The sequence below is a fragment of the Musca vetustissima genome, unplaced genomic scaffold (genome assembly GCF_032173495.1).
Source record: "Musca vetustissima isolate MV318-11 ecotype Yass unplaced genomic scaffold, APGP_CSIRO_Mvet_v1 utg6013, whole genome shotgun sequence".
NCBI classification, from domain to species: domain Eukaryota; kingdom Metazoa; phylum Arthropoda; class Insecta; order Diptera; family Muscidae; genus Musca; species Musca vetustissima.
Genome location: NW_026889308.1, coordinates 1041659 through 1055211, shown reverse-complemented (window position 1 = coordinate 1055211; position 13553 = coordinate 1041659). Strand labels below are relative to the sequence as shown.

Below are 13553 nucleotides of genomic sequence, written 5' to 3'. Positions count from 1 at the left end.
ACAAATAAAATTGGCTGCTTGATTATTTATGGGCAGTAACGTATACTAGGATGAAACGCATACAACACATTATTAATAGCACCAAAAAATAATTTTTGGAATTCTCATGGCCCTTTGGGCTAGGTTCTCGTTACTGAAAAAATAAATTTAATTGAAATACGAGATAAATTGCTAATCGTGTGCAGCTTTAGCAATTGGTTGCTGTTTAATATCAGTTGTTCTACAAAAAAAATATTAGATCATACAAATTTACTATAAAAAAAAAACATTTTTGATTGTTTACCACATTAACAGCTAATATTGATTTATTGGTACATTTGAAAATTCATTTAACATCTTTACATTTTCAACCCGAATTAGGCAGCCTATAACAATAATAGGGCGTTAGTAATGATACGTTTCGATGTTATGATTACAATTTACCATTATCCCGACTCTCCTGGACCATCCATATCATTCGTTTTCAAATACGGTTTATGCAGCAGCTTCCAATCGCTTTTGGCGTTCCAGCAATCTTCGCTCCCTTTCGAATTCCTTCATACGCAAAACATAGTCCTCGAATTCACATGTCATGTACTCATGTTTCTCATGGTGACACTTGTAAAGGAATGGAAAGACATCGGCACGACATGCACGGTATTTCAGTAATTTGTCGGCACAATAGTCGCGATCTGCCAAGGGCAACTTTGCTGAAATCATTTCATCCGTGGTAGCCTTCATAACACGCTCTTTGCGATTTGGCGCACCCAACAGAGGATCGAAGGTGGGAACACAATCTGGTCCGGGTGTAACATCGGGATGGACAGCTCGAGCATATGTGTTACCCATTATAAACTAATCGAAGTTATTCTCACTAGTTTAGAGAATTTTTCCAAAAAAAATCGATCCCAATGTCGGTAAATTACGTAAATTTTTCGCTAATGTTTGACAACACATATGTTCGACAGATAACCGAGTCACACTAATGTCTCCCGTAACGGCGTCCAGAACGGCGTACAGCAACCTGCTGTTAAAAGAACCCGTTCAGAACGTGCAACTTTTAAGGGGGAAATACATACAAGGATTCATGCCTAGCATGTTAATAGCATTATGAAATGTCAATTTATTAATGAATATCAGAGTTAAACTTGAATTTCGACGCCGCTCTCCTTTATTCTTTTACAATAAAAGAAGCCAACTTAACATGCCAATCCTGAAGTCGTCTTATGTGTTTCCCCTTTACCATTTATGGATGAACATTAACAAAATAAGAGGGAACACAAACGAGGATTCAGGCCTGACACGTTAAGTTAATACCATGTACAGACGTTGTTCAACCCTTAACTATGAAGTGATTACTTATTTTTAAACAATTTGAAATTGATAGATGAGTTCCAAATTTATCTACATAATGTAATATGCATTTCATTCCCATAGGTTCTAATTTGCGGAAAACCAAGAAAGATAATAATTTAATATTTTTCGATTCAAATGTGATTCGCGCATATATGTTACAATTTTGGTGTAAAACAAAAAGTTTGAAAAAATAAACTTTTCGATATCATAAGGGAAAAATCGTTATCGTAGTAAAAAGTAGTTGTTGTTCAAATTCCTGTAAGAACATGGCATAAGAGGACTTTCCGGCTTGGCATGTTAAGTTGACTTCTTTTATTGTAAAAGAATAAATGAGAACGGCATCCAAATTATTCCCTTATGTGTTTCCGCCTTAAGTCAAAATTTAAAGCGGTGTACACACTATCATTTTTGAGTGACAGTTTCGATAACTTATCGGTTGTTACAGTTTTGTTGTGTTGTTTGTAGCGGCCATATTATCATTCATGCCTTTTTTCAAACCGACATTCAAATTTATAAATTGTGCTAATAAGACGCCGTATAAAAGAAATATATTAATAAAAATGGATGATAAAAAAATTGGATGTGAATTTTTAATAATAATAATAATCAAAAATAGGTTTTTTTTTTCAAAATTGTCATTCGGATCATAAATTTGACCGTGCTTTGTTTACAATTTAACATCAACAGACGACGGACATGCATAAATCTACTCAGAAAGTGATTCTGTGCATGTTTTCAAAAAGAACCATGTATCTACCTCCTTTTTTCATTTTGTTGTTTTATAAATTACCCTAACGGTCATTGTTGTTATAATTTATTCGAAATAAACAGAAAAACAAATAAAACAAAAAATAATATTAAAAAATAAAACATATAAAACGCAAAATTAAGCACTTCCTCATTTTTTATAAATAAAACAATAGACAGAGAGAATAGGGCAAATGTCGTAGTATTAGCACCAGCAGCAGCAGTAAAAATTATATTGAAAGAAGAAGAATAAACAAACAAATAGAATGGAAACGAGACGAGTAAAAAAGTTCTAGGGCAGAGATATGTGAAAGAATCTCCTTACCTGTCTACTTGCTCGATGCCCAATTGATACCCAATTTGCGTAGGATCGGTACCAATTCCAAATTCTCCACGTTTACGCCTCATGGGTACGAAATAATACTGGTTAGGGGTGATAAAGAAAATCTCCTGTTTTGTATCTTTGGCATCGAATTTATCCGATCATTGAACTTTGAAATAGGCGGCATTAGCCAAAACCATTTGACTGTCGGAGGTAAAATCACAGGGATTTAACATTTCGGGGATTTGTTGATTTCCATGCGTCCCTCTTCGGCTTAGGTTTTGAAGTCCAACGAATCAAGTTCATCTTGGAAATTCTCCTTCATGCAGGCAGCGAAATTTATGGACTTATAGAAGTAGATACGATCGGCAGCGGTGAATTCCAAAGGCATTTTCTTGGTACGGCTGTAGCGCATTTGTTTCTCCAGGCGATAGCCATTGTTGACATGTTTCTTGTTCTTGGCCCATTGCAGACATATTTTCTTGGTGCGGCTGTAGCGCATTTGTTTCTCCAGGTGATAGCCAGGTGACAGGTACTCTGGACTGGTTATGTCCCAGAGACACCGTTGCATTTCATAGCAACATAGGAATTCTTTTAAAAATTCGTTTTCGGAGTCCATGTTATTGTTGAAATTCATTGTCTGACTGTCGTTTTTTATGTTCTCATTATCGAACCAACAAACATCCAACATCTAAATGTCGCGCAACCATACATTTTTTGTGGTTGCCTGATGACTGAGAGAAATTAACGGCCACACTGGCAAGCAAACCGATATTTCAGCAAGAGTGTCATTCAAAAATGATAGTGTGTACACCGCTTAAGGCATTTGACATATCGGGTGAAATCATCGGACGACCTTATTATTGAGCCACGACTAATCCCTTAATAATACGAGAAATCGAGTTATCGATTAGTCGAAATCGACTTACCTTGTATATGATGTCACAATATTTTGAAGAATCACTTCGAGAAGTCAAGTCAACGAATAAATAAATAAAAAAAAATAAGAACAAATGTATTTTATAGAGCTTAGTATGTGACAGAGTTTTATATTAGCTTTTCAAAACTGTGTTTTTGTGCGGTTGTATGTTTTAAGTTTCGGCTGTATACCTTTCTCACTTGTCCAGACATCGTCATATTTCTGGTTTCTACTTTGTCACTTCTTGTTGCAAACAAAAAAGGTCACAAACTTTCGGATGTACTTCGAGTGTATACGTATGTTGTAATGAGCCTTTGGGAAAGAAACTCATTACTCTTGTATAGTGTGGCAATATTTTGTGAACGTTCATCCATCTGGCTGTATTGCAGCGAAGAAACTAGTTTTGTTTTTAACATTTTGTTCGTGCTTGGATGATAATTGTTTTTATGCGAGGGTTCAAATAGCACAGACACTAACAGTGGCAGGAAAATCCCAACAACAACAGCTACAAGCAAAAAATAGTTTACATGGAAAGCAACAAAACGACAACGAGGAAGTAAACCATCACCAACATTACCTCTGTTCCAATGTAGCTGAAAGATTCGCCAAATCCAAAATTGTTTTCTAATCTTGCCAAAAAAGGTGAATCATACGAAAATGTCTTCGTCAATTAAAGTGGCTGTTAGGGTCCGCCCCTTTAATCCGAGGTAATTATTATCTTGTGTATGTAGCTTTAAAATATTTTACTTCGTTCATAGGTATACAATTATGATAAATAAATTACTGTGGTCATAGACATACATCGGATACGCCGCAGAATCTCATTTTTAAGTGGCAAATTGTGTTGAATTGTACAAATTTAGAGTTTTAAGGTTGAAATTATGTTTTAGTATTATTTGAATCATGATTTGAATAAATCGAATACTTGTAAAACGCATAAGCGCTTTTATGTCTCCTTTTGTTATCAACCATGAGAGACATGATTTCAGTCCAAAAATTATGTATATGTTTTCAGGGAGGAAGACATGGGTGCTACTTGTATCGTGGAAATGGAGAATAAGAAATCTCGACTTTACAAACCGAAACAGCAAGCCCAACGTGATGCTGGACGTGAGAACTATCACGACTTCACATTTGACTACTCTTATTGGTCCTTTGACAAGAATGATGAACATTTTGCCACACAGGAGCAAGTATATAACGATTTGGGAACAGATGTCATAGATTGTGCTTTTCAAGGTATGTTGCGGATGGAGTCATTGCGAAAGTTTTAACTCTTAACTTCTTCCGCAGGTTATAATGCCTGCGTGTTTGCCTATGGCCAAACTGGATCTGGAAAAACATTTACCATGATGGGCACTTCAGAAAATCCTGGACTTATTCCAAGAATTTGCTCAGAACTCTTTGCACGAATGCGTGTGGGCCAAGAATCGGGAACTGGGTATAAAACACACGCTAGCTACTTGGAAATTTACAACGAGCGTGTAAAGGATTTACTCGGTCCCCAAACAAATGGGCACGGGTTAAGAGTTCGTGAACACAGAACATTGGGCCCATATGTGGAAAATTTGTCACAGCATTCCGTGGCAGATTTCGATGAGATTCAGGAATGCATTACACGTGGCAATATACAACGCACAACAGCCAGTACCAACATGAATGACACCAGTAGTCGAAGCCATGCAATATTTACCATCACTTTCGTTCAGGCCGGATATATGAATGACATGCCAAGTGAAACTGTATCCAAAATACATTTAGTGGACTTGGCCGGAAGGTAAATCTTTGCTAATACATACTATTTATTATGAAGTCAAAACATATATCAATTTTAGTGAAAGAGCTAATGCAACTGGAGCCACTGGACAGCGCCTCAAAGAGGGAGCCCACATAAACAAGTCGTTGGTTACATTAGGCAGTGTCATATCAGCATTAGCTGAACAAAGTAACTCTAATACAACACAAGGTAGTTCTTCCAAGCGCATCCTTTACATACCATATAGAGATTCAATCCTAACGTGGTTGCTGAAGGACAGTTTGGGTGGCAACAGTAAAACAATTATGATTGCTGCACTCTCACCAGCTGATTGTAACTACAGCGAGACACTAAGTACGTTGCGATATGCCAATCGGGCTAAGAATATTATTAATAAACCGACGATTAATGAGGATCCAAATGTCAAACTCATCCGAGAGTTGCGAGATGAAATCAACAAATTGAAAGCAATGCTTTCTAGTGATATTGTAAGCAATATAGTGGTTTATATGAATTACATGTGATTAATAACGTTTTCCCCAACAGCAAACGCTTCAGCCATCTCTAAAAATGTTAGAGGATTTGCAGAAAAAAGAAGCCCAAGAGAAAGTTCTTACAGAAGAATGGACGGAAAAGTGGAAAGAAGCTCAGTCCATTTTGCAGGAGCAAAAAAGTTTGGGACTGCGAAAATCGGGTGTAGGTGTTGTTCTTGACTCCGAAATGCCACATCTCATTGGTATTCACAACGATATTACTACTGGCGTCACCCTGTACAGTTTGAAAGAGGGTGAAACCTCTATTGGTACTGACGAAGCCGAAATACCACAGGATATTGAGCTAAGCGGTGATGGAATACGGCCTCAGCATTGTAGCATCATTTTGAAGGATGGAATATGTACACTACATCCCCGGCCTTTGGCACAATGCTGGCTAAACGCACATTTGATAGATGAACCAACGAACATATCCCAAGGAGATATTATATTACTTGGTCGTACGAATATTTTCCGTTTCAACAATCCGACGGAAGCTGCGCGGTTGCGCAAGGAATACCACCGCTCCCAATTAGATATGTCACGTCTTTCCCTTATCACATCATCGCGCGAAAACCTGCTCACTTCGAGTTTCTGTTTAGACGACGATTCAAATTCTTCGATGAGCGCCAGCCTTATTTCCTCCCCACTCAAGAGAAGCGACAAACAATATTATCCAACTAAGCCAATGTCTCGCGACGACCCCGAACTACAGGATGAAAACCGTAAAATCTTAGAGACTATAGAAAATGCCTTAAAACAATTGAATATTGTAAGTTATTCAGATTGAAAACTGTAAATTTCCATTTGTCAAATGTTGATGTTTATTTAGGAACGTGTGCAAATGCACGACCAGTACAAAACTAAAGTACAAAAACTGACGGAGGAACTCAAGCGCCTGGAAAGGGAGGAGAAGAATAGTCTGGAACTATTGAGGTGTAGGGAAGAAGAGCTCCTAGCCCGCAAGGACATGTTGCTTTGGGAGAAGAACAATGAGAAAGTGCAGGTAACTTCGTCAAATTTCTTTTTGGTGCACCATTTGATACAATATGTATGCTTGTATGTCATGTTTTGTGTCGTTATAGATTGATATAGTGTGTAGACAAATTTCCGCCTTGCAAACTCAGCTCGACTCTAAAAAACGTGATTTTTCGGAGTATGTAGCAAAAGAGTTACAGGAGCTCCAAGATTGCGGAAAATTGGACGAGGTTAGTGAAGTGGACTTTTTGTTCATCGTATAGAACTGTATATGTGTGTTCTGTTCGAGATACAAAATTGTAAAGTTGCACAAACTGTATTATATATATTTTTCAGATTGGAATAAAGGTAGATACGGCAACTCCTTTGACCGATGACTTATTACTACAAGCTGCAGACTCGCTTGACTTATTTGCCTCCCAATTCATCAAAGATACCGTGAAAAGAAATGTAAAGTATACAACACCATGTTCCACTTGGCATATGCCAACTAATGTTTATTTTTCCAATATAGAATGAAGATATACGTCGCTTGGATGATCAAGTGGCCGAAAAAGAGTCCATGCTTAATTCAAGCACCGCCAAGATAGCTCAAGTTGACGAGAGCCTGTTACAAATCGCCGAACAATTGCAGACTTTATTCACGGAACGTAAAGAGATGGAGATGGAACATGACACATTAATTAAGAAGAAAGACAGGTAGATAGTGACATTCACATTAATAATTGCTTTCAGTCAAGATTTTTTTCGATTAGCTTACACTTGCAAATCAACAAAAGATGTACCACTGACATGAACGTGCAGACAGAGAATGATATATCACATTCGGAAACGTACGAGACTACGTGTGACACCTTCCATACCGCACAGACGAACTGTTCCAATCTGGGCTCGCCCACAATTGCCGAAGATGACATCACACCTCTTAGCAATTGCACACTATCTTCTGGTGAAATTGAAGACGATGACGACACGATCTCTGATTCGGGTATTCGAAAATCTAAAACGTCGTCGCCGACTTCCTCGAGCACTAACAGCTCTGGACCACATTCCAAAATTAGTTCGACAAGCAATGACGTAAGGAAGTCGTTGGCGGTTGTACCAGATGCCGTTATGAGCGACAGTGGCGTTTGTTTGGATTCCGTTAGAAATATCAATAGTCTGCAGGCAGGAACTGACACAGTAGGTGGAATATCACTAACTAATGGTACCTGTGGTGTTGCTGCGGATATTGCCCTATGTAATTCAGATGATGAAACCGGATCATGTTCGTCGTGTGAAATGAACACCAACGCCGAGGGTTTGCATTCTAACTGTCCAATGCACGATCTGCGATGCAAGATTGCAGCTCAAAAGGCTCTGATAATGAAAAACCTCGAAATGAATGTCAACAAGGCCGAACTGGACGGGCAAATAGCAGAGCTGCAAGAACTGCAAAAGCGCTACGTCAAGATGGAAAAACATGCCTTGGAGCATTCTAACAGCATGGAGGATCATCACCTTTGTTGCCATACCCTGTCGGAATATGATCAAAATGATGAAGATAATAATGACAGTAATACACAAATGGCTTACATGACGATGCCAAACATGGCAAGATCGTGGCCTTCATCGGTTAGAGATGACTTTCGTAAGTCAATTTTCATCGACTGTAATGAATCGATTTCATTGAATAATTAACTAATTTGTCCCTATTAATTCATATAGATGAGACTGAGCATATTATAACTGTGCCCACGTTTGTAGTACGAGGAGCAGGTAAACAAACGCATTACGAATATGAAGTTCGCATAGTTTTGCCGGATGGAAAGTTGAATATACTGCGACGCTACAGCCGTTTCAGAGAATTGCACATGAGTATGAAGAATACTTACGGAGCCAAGGTAAGACAAGCACTTAAATAGAATATATGACAGAAATAGGGTTTCAACATTTAATCATTCTGTTATAGATTGCTGCATTGCCCTTTCCCCGTCGAGAATTATTTGCTTCGAACAGTGAGGCTGTTGCGAAACATCGTCGTCGTCTCCTAGAGCTTTACCTACGGCGCCTCTTTGTTGTTTGTTCAAGAATACCACAAAGTCCAATTTATGAGGGTCCTGGAGGACCTGGTCTAACACGAACCACTTTGGCGCAACTCTCGCCCTTCTTCAAGAAGGGGCTCTTCGAAAACGGCAGGCACGGGACGGGATAATAGTTACCCTACTGCTAAATTATCTCTTACCTACAGTGTGTCTTCTCATATATTTTTATTACTTGTTAAGTTACATGTCACAATCATGAAATGAATGGCGGAGCCTTCATTAAATCCTCTCATTCCCCTCCCACATTGCAGTTATTGTAAACTAGATTTAAGGAAGCGGAAATTGTGTTGTTTAGTCTTGATTCTTCCAGGTTTGTTTAATGACAGTTGTTTAATGACGGTTGATGATGAATAAGGCCTGTATTTTATTTTGTTTGGTTTTTAAAGTAGAATGCAATAAATGTTTATGTATATTAGTATAATTTTACATTTCGCCGAAAAGTACCTTTGCTCTGAGGGGTTTCCAACTGGTTGTTGTCCTAAACGTAGACCGAGTTTCTGCACACATTTAGAGGAAGTGGGGCGAAATACTTTTTCCGTCCTCCATGTGTTGGTACATATGTATATGATTACGAATTTAGTAATGTTAATTGTTATTCCTACACACGAAATGTGACCTAGTATAGAGCATATCGAAACGTATAATCAAATGCGATTACAATAACTATACAAAACAATTTGTTAAATGTGTTAGTTTTATTCATTAATAGGATGGACGACAAAGGCATGACATACAGACATATTTTAGGATCACTCATTAAATGTCCGACCCAGCCATTTTTGGTTTTGAGTCGAACAGACTCGTTTCTCAAAAAGCATGTTCTCGAGACCACTGATCCAATAGGTAGGATTGAAAGTTTAGCAGTAGATGAAATATTGAATTACTAGAATTAGGAAAAAGTAGGTTACAAATAACTCCATAGGTTAGGTAGTTAGTAATATCGCTCTAGTGTAAATTTAAATAATAATTACTATTCGTACCATTCGTACTATGTCATTTCCTTTCGAAATGTTATAATCCCAATATGTGATAAATATTGCAATCCATTTATTACCAGTTGTATTTTTGTTTGTTTTCAGATGTATATTTACGATTAATTTATCCTTAATTTGAGTTGTATAACCTAGCCTCCTGTATATGTAGTAAAAATCTTATATTAAGTATTACGTTCTCTCTCACTCGCTTTCCAGTGCATCCCATTTAACATGCAGATGGTTCATTAGTTTCTAATGGAATCTTCAGTACAATATGACGTCTCCAATAATCGGTTATTGTTGCTAATATCTGAACAGTAAATTTAATTGATATATAATAAAAATTTAGTGCAATAAAAATATTGAATGTCTGAAGTATATCAGTTCCATGTATACGTACAACTGGGGCAGAAAACGAACGATATGTATGTATATGTGTACAAAATATAACAAATACGTTTTTATTAATTTATATGTGTTTTATTTTCTAAATTTGTGAGAGACATATCAATAACTTTAGTTTTAGTTTTGTTTATCACCAAAAATCAAATGTGGCAATTAAGAAATTAAAATATTTCGAAATATGATTTACCATAAAATTACGCCGATATTTTGAAGTCTTATTTTCGATTTTTTTTGCAATGGAAAATCAGCTGGCTGGGCTGTCCAGTTTTTTATGCTTGTCAAGCTAAAATTTAGTTCGTCTAGCTAAATTGAAAATTGTTAGGTAATTGCAATAACTTGGACATTATGTTTGTCAAATCATTTTGGCCAACTCTGAACGTGTTAAAATATTAAAATATGAGTTTGAAATCTTTCTAGCTCCCACAAAAATGATCCAAATTGAGCCAAACAACATTTATGTTAAGAATAATTTTATTATGTCGATTTCATTATTTTTAAAAAATAAATAACAAAGTCTAATTGGTCCTTGTAAACCACTATGTTCTCTATGCAGACTAATTGGCCTTTATGCGGACAAGTGGTCTGTTGCAGACCTGACTCGATACAATTTCAATCGGCATTTATACAGACCGATGGTAGGGGAGAGGGGGAGCACCTTTAAACTTCAATATTTTATGTGGGTACCTTGTTTTATAGCAGCGTCAAATTTATTACCTTTTTCAGTTTTCGACCCTATGCACTATAGGTCAAATTACCACTTTTTCTGTGCAAAATTAATAGCGGCAGCAAAATCATATTATTCGTCATGAAATTTGGCTCAACTGATTTTTTGTTACTAGAATTGTTATTGTTGAAATTGGAAGAAATCGGTTCAGATTTAGATATAGCTCCCATATATATTTTCATTCGATTTCAGGTTTAAGATGCACCAAATCGGTAATATACAATGGATTGCTATGAAATTTGGTTGGTACATTTTTTTTTTTTTTGAGTCGTGTGTGTGTCGAATTTGGAAGAAATCGGTTCAGATTTGGAAATGGCTCCCATATACATTTTCATCCGATTTCCGGTTTTAAATGCACCAAATCGGTAATATACAATGGATGGCGATGAAATTTGGTTTGTACGATTTTTTTAGTCGGCAAATAAGTGTGTCGAATTTGGTTCAAAGCGGTCCAGATTTAGATATGGCTCCAATATATATGTTCTATCCGATTTCACGTCTAAGTAACTCTAAATCCACAAAATACATCCGATTATCGTTAAATTTAGTTTGCATGTTTTTATAGGCTAAAAACAACTCAAATTTGTTTCAGATCGGGTCAGATTTAGATATAACATCCATATATATGTTCCATCCGATTTCACGTTTAAACCACGCCAAAAATCACAAAATACACCCGATCATAACGAAAATCAGAAATGTCTCTGCCAAATTTGATTCAAATTGGATCTGTTTTATATAAAGCTCTCATATATATGTTCTATCCGATTTCAGCTTAAATCACTCGTTTACATTATACCACTTTTTTATAGTTATATTCTAGAATAGTTATATTCTAGAAGGAAAGCAAGAGCTTCATCCGCTGAAAGTGGAATAGGCTTTTGGGGTTCTTGGTGTGTCACGTTTCTCAGTTGAAAGGTCAGTAGCTTCTTTTCTTTTACCAAATTTAAAGTTTTTATTAGATGCCGTTTTTTCTGAAAATTTTTTAAGCAAAAAATTGAAATCCGAATATAGCCATTCATGATTTTTGTCTTTCAAAACATTCATGTTTCTGTGACATTTTTACCAACTTTGCGCTAATTTTCAGCAAAATAAATGAACTGTTTGCTTTAAATATTTCTCTTTCATCCGAAATGTTGTCGACATCAATTTTACTCACTTAATGTTTGTAAACAGCATCAGCTTTTTTCGTTTTGTTACCTTCTTTTCGCCATATTTCAAAAAGATCGATTTTTTATACGGAGGTTACCTAGAAAAAGAGGCATTACTCGCAAAACGCAAAAAATCGCAACATGAAATAAATTGAAAATAACTCATTGGTAATCACTTAATTTATGTGCAAAATTTCAAAGAGGTCATATTGGGTAATTTTTTTAAGTTTACTGAAAATCAATATATCAAATAACTTTAACTCTTTAAAGTCTTAATAGGCTAAAATGGCCCACACATGTCAAACATGTGCGTTCGATCGGTGTGAATCGAAGCAATGTTTGACGTGTGTGGTACGGTGTTCACACCGATTTGCCGGTGCGCACACCGATCGAAAGAAATTAAAATTTTTTCACTTTTCGTTGTGCGACGCGCACATGTTTGACGTCTGTGGCCTGGTGTGTGGATATTCTCTCATTTGTTGCGAAATTTCGTGGAGTGCGGATCAGCGGACACTGTTAAATGAATGCAAAAAACGTTTTGGAATACTTTTTGATGTTTTTTACATATATTCTACAGTGTGGCAAATAAAAATGTTTTTTCCCGGAATAAAATAGAAGTATTTAATATTTTTTTTTAAATAAAAATAGTTGGTCTTTTTCCGTCATCAATATCACTGTCCATCTTAACGCTTCAGAAATAAATATGAAATGAAGTTTTGTGGATCCGTTTGACGTGTGTGGGCTAGGAGCTTCACACCGATCGAACGCACATGTTTGACGTGTGTGGCCCACTTAAAGGGTTATTTTCAAGTATAGTGTCGCAAACATAAAAATTTTTTGATTTAATATAAATATGTTCACTTGTATCTATATTTTCCATTTTACACAAATTAATTATTGTAAACACAATCGAAATACAGACGACAGCCTTAATTTGCATTAACAGTCTTAATTCAAATTAACTTGTACATTATCCTCATTTGTATGTGTCGTAAATGCACAAAATCAAACCGAATTTATACTGAATTAAACAATTCCAATATGGCAATGCTGTAGAAAACAAATTATTTGCTGTCAAATTTGTTTACGTTTATGAAAAATTATTAGAAACAAAGGCAAATATCAAAATTGTTTCCAATCTGGAGCTGTTTTACTACCATTTTAGTTGTTATTCTTCCGTTCTGTCATGTATCTATTTCATAAAGATGAAGTCCCAAAAAATATTGGAAACAATTGTGAAAAATTTCATCCTACACACAGACAAACAATAGTTTTGAAATAAAAAACTGGTTCATAAATGCAGAAACTCTCGTCTGTCAGGGGTAAATATTAATTCAAATTAGGAAGTTTTTAATGCAAATTATATATAAATAAATAATATTGAAATTTGTTTCGGATTTTTTTTTTCGGAATTACAACGTTAGGAAATAGGTACATGGAATAGAGGAAGAATTGCAGCTATTTTGCTAGCAAAACAGCTCCCAATTTGTATGAATGTTGAAATTTGTCTTTATTTCTCATTTTTATTTTTATAAACGTAAACAAATTTGACAACCATTTATTGATTTTCGACAGCATTGCCATATTGAAATTGGTTAATTCAGTATAAATTCAGTTTGATTTTG

General features: G+C 36.0%; 2 protein-coding genes across 2 annotated transcripts; one reads left to right on the top strand and one right to left on the bottom strand.

The window, feature by feature from the left end:
- Positions 1 to 474: 474 nt before the first annotated feature.
- On the bottom strand, positions 475 to 844 carry LOC133337002 (NADH dehydrogenase [ubiquinone] 1 beta subcomplex subunit 7). Its single transcript, XM_061545265.1, has one exon. The coding sequence runs from the start codon at positions 826 to 828 to the stop codon at positions 475 to 477; it is 354 nt and encodes a 117-aa protein (XP_061401249.1). The 5' UTR covers positions 829 to 844.
- A 3136-nt stretch (positions 845 to 3980) lies between these two features.
- LOC133337030 (kinesin-like protein Klp98A) lies at positions 3981 to 8902 on the top strand. Its single transcript, XM_061545295.1, has 12 exons — positions 3981 to 4030; positions 4339 to 4562; positions 4617 to 5100; positions 5159 to 5567; positions 5626 to 6384; positions 6445 to 6618; positions 6698 to 6820; positions 6927 to 7040; positions 7105 to 7289; positions 7370 to 8220; positions 8298 to 8473; positions 8542 to 8902. Exons 1-12 carry the CDS (start codon positions 3981 to 3983, stop codon positions 8782 to 8784), a joined length of 3792 nt encoding a protein of 1263 aa, XP_061401279.1. The 3' UTR covers positions 8785 to 8902.
- Positions 8903 to 13553: the final 4651 nt, after the last annotated feature.

Bases quoted from the DNA above. Each gene is read 5' to 3' on its own strand.
- LOC133337002 (XM_061545265.1), bottom strand. From the start codon at position 828: ATGGGTAACACATATGCTCGAGCTGTCCATCCCGATGTTACACCCGGA.
- LOC133337030 (XM_061545295.1), top strand. From the start codon at position 3,981: ATGTCTTCGTCAATTAAAGTGGCTGTTAGGGTCCGCCCCTTTAATCCG. The intron at 8,221-8,297 runs GTAAGTCAATTT...TAATTCATATAG, and splicing joins ATCGGTTAGAGATGACTTTC to ATGAGACTGAGCATATTATA. The intron at 8,474-8,541 runs GTAAGACAAGCA...ATTCTGTTATAG, and splicing joins AGAATACTTACGGAGCCAAG to ATTGCTGCATTGCCCTTTCC.